Source organism: Denticeps clupeoides, chromosome 13 (genome assembly GCF_900700375.1).
Source record: "Denticeps clupeoides chromosome 13, fDenClu1.1, whole genome shotgun sequence".
In the NCBI taxonomy this organism is placed as follows: domain Eukaryota; kingdom Metazoa; phylum Chordata; class Actinopteri; order Clupeiformes; family Denticipitidae; genus Denticeps; species Denticeps clupeoides.
Window position 1 is genome coordinate 3,204,569 of NC_041719.1, and position 2,458 is coordinate 3,207,026.

Consider the following 2,458-nt stretch of genomic DNA (forward strand, 5'->3'; position numbering starts at 1 on the left):
TTTAAAACCCCCCCAAAATTTCACTGTGTACCCATTTCTTGTTTTAGGCATGTTCTGCGTTTCATACTCCTCCCCACGCTGCACACTCCTGCAGAAGCGCACCACGGATCGCCAGACAACCTGGCCATCGATCGCGAGTGGAAAACGAGACGACGTGTTGCGAGGGCGTGGCCAAGCGGCCGAGCGATGCTCACTCGCGATTGCCCCCGGGCCGCTCGTAAACACACAGCGCACCTTTGCTGGTAGGCATGTGTACCACGTGACCCGCTGAGATCCAGCCTTTAAAAGCGGCCCGCGCCTGTCAGGACGTGACAGAGATAATCACAGGGAGAGCAGGCGAGGGGAAGGGTTGTGTCATGGTCCTGCTTTAACGTGTGCTAGAGAGAGGAGCAGACAACATGAGCAGCTTGGCCAGCACTACCGAGTCGGAGGTGTCCGAGGAGGAGTTGGACAGCCTTATTGGACAGGATGAGGACGGCAGTGGGAGCGACAGGACTCTGAAGGTGTCCTCCCCCTTGCCAGGCAAGGGTTCTGGTAAGAAACGCAACCGACCCGTCCGCTCCAAGGCCCGAAGGGTGGCGGCCAACGTTCGCGAGCGCAAACGCATCCTGGACTACAACCAGGCCTTCAACGCCCTCCGTCTGGCCCTCAACCACGACCTCAGCGGCAAGCGCCTGTCCAAGATCGCCACGCTCCGCCGAGCCATCAACCGTATCTCGGCACTGTCCGTCTTCCTCCGGAACCACCCATCTCCAGCCACGGCAGCGGACCCGCTCTGTGTCCGAGACGGGGACCTCAGCCGCGGCCAGGAGAAACCTGGCAGGCCGGCGCGAGAGAAGGACCGGAGCCTGCGGCCCTCGCCAGAGAAATACGCCAGGCATCCAGTGCATCCAGTGCAGCCGAACCCCGGCAGCGTCTACGGCGTCCAGCCACACCTGTACCCCGAAGCTGCCAACTCGCCTGGCCACTGGGGTCCGACCTCCGGCCAGTACGGCCACTTTTCTCCAGAGCCCCAGATGTACATGAGCCACGGAGTGTACGGCCACCAGCGAGAAGAGGTGCCCACCAGCGACCAGTTCTACCAGGGCTACCAGTACAGCGTGAAGGCCACCTGTCACCAGAACCACGTGGACAACTTTGTGGACTCGCCCTCCGCCGCCTTCTCCTGGCAGCTGGGATACCTGCAGGGCTCCAGCTATCAGCAGTCTTTAAGCATGCACTAACCATGACCAGGCACAGGGGACACCATGATCACAAAAAAAATGACAGAAATGACTGTAAGTGACTTTTTCTATCTAGAAAAGGACATTGTGTGTCAGGCTTAGAGTATTTTTTTCAGATGCACTTCTGGACCAGGGCTTTCAGCCGCCCAGTTCGGTTCAACATGAGCGAGTGCCGCAGTCCAACATCGAACCTTTTATGAATGAACGGTGAAAGAAGTGTCACCTTGAAGGACGGCAGAGCACTCGACTCGAAAACCTCAAAGCTGTTCTGCTCCGTGCAAAACGTTTCAAACATTTCAAACGTCAGTCGTCTGTTAAAGCTTTTTTCATGTGATGTTTTATTTGTACATATGAACTGATGTTAAACTGATGAAATAATCAAATAAAAAATGAAATAAAAAAACCTGCCTCTACCTGCACAGACATTTGGAACACGAAGATTCATAGAAACAATTTGAAATTATTTCAAAATGTTTTTTTTTTTTTTAGAAGTGCCTGCAGTGTGCCTTGACATTCACAGTGGGGACGCTTTTCTTACATTGGACTGTGTGTGTGTGTGTGTGTGTGTGTGTGTGTGTGTAAAAACAGAGTGTTCGCAGTGTGCACCACATACCCCCTTTTCATCCGGTAATTACCCTCATCTCTAGAATTCCTGCACTCTACGGTCTGGCTGGTGCAGAAGGACCTGAATGAGAGACATGAAGACCTTATACACAGAAAGATTATTAATACACTTAATAATACTTGCTAAAAATAACCTAACCTTGGTAACTTTAATTTGTACATTTAGTAATGAATTAAGTAACACTTCATTATAAATGGACCTTACTGATAAAAAGGTCATATAAAGTGATGTTGATAAAAATACCAATATCTAAATCTGTCACATGTGCACCTTTCAGTCAATTAATTTGGACTTCCATTTTGTCTGGAAAGTAGCCTTTGGAGTCCTTCAGAACGTTCTGTAAAATGCACCCTGATAATCTGACATATAAAGTTCACAAGGGGTCAGATTTCGCATTTCGCGTTCATACGTCTGGCACAGAATAGGAAAACATCTTCAACAGCATAAATTTACCCCCAAGTCTTGTATTTATGCTCAATTAATAGCGTATTTTGATTTGGATACTTTTCCATGGAAAAAGGAATGGCAAGTGTGTTTATTTATATTATTTATATATTTATAGCTATTTATAGTATTTATAGCCTTATGGATAAAAAATAACAGTCAGTGG

General features: G+C 49.1%; 1 protein-coding gene across 1 annotated transcript; it reads left to right on the forward strand.

Moving 5' to 3' along the window:
- The first annotated feature begins 398 nt into the window (after positions 1-398).
- Positions 399-1,223, forward strand: LOC114802178 (class A basic helix-loop-helix protein 9). Its single transcript, XM_029000881.1, has one exon. It carries the CDS (start codon positions 399-401, stop codon positions 1,221-1,223), a length of 825 nt encoding a protein of 274 aa, XP_028856714.1.
- The last annotated feature ends 1,235 nt before the right edge of the window (positions 1,224-2,458 follow it).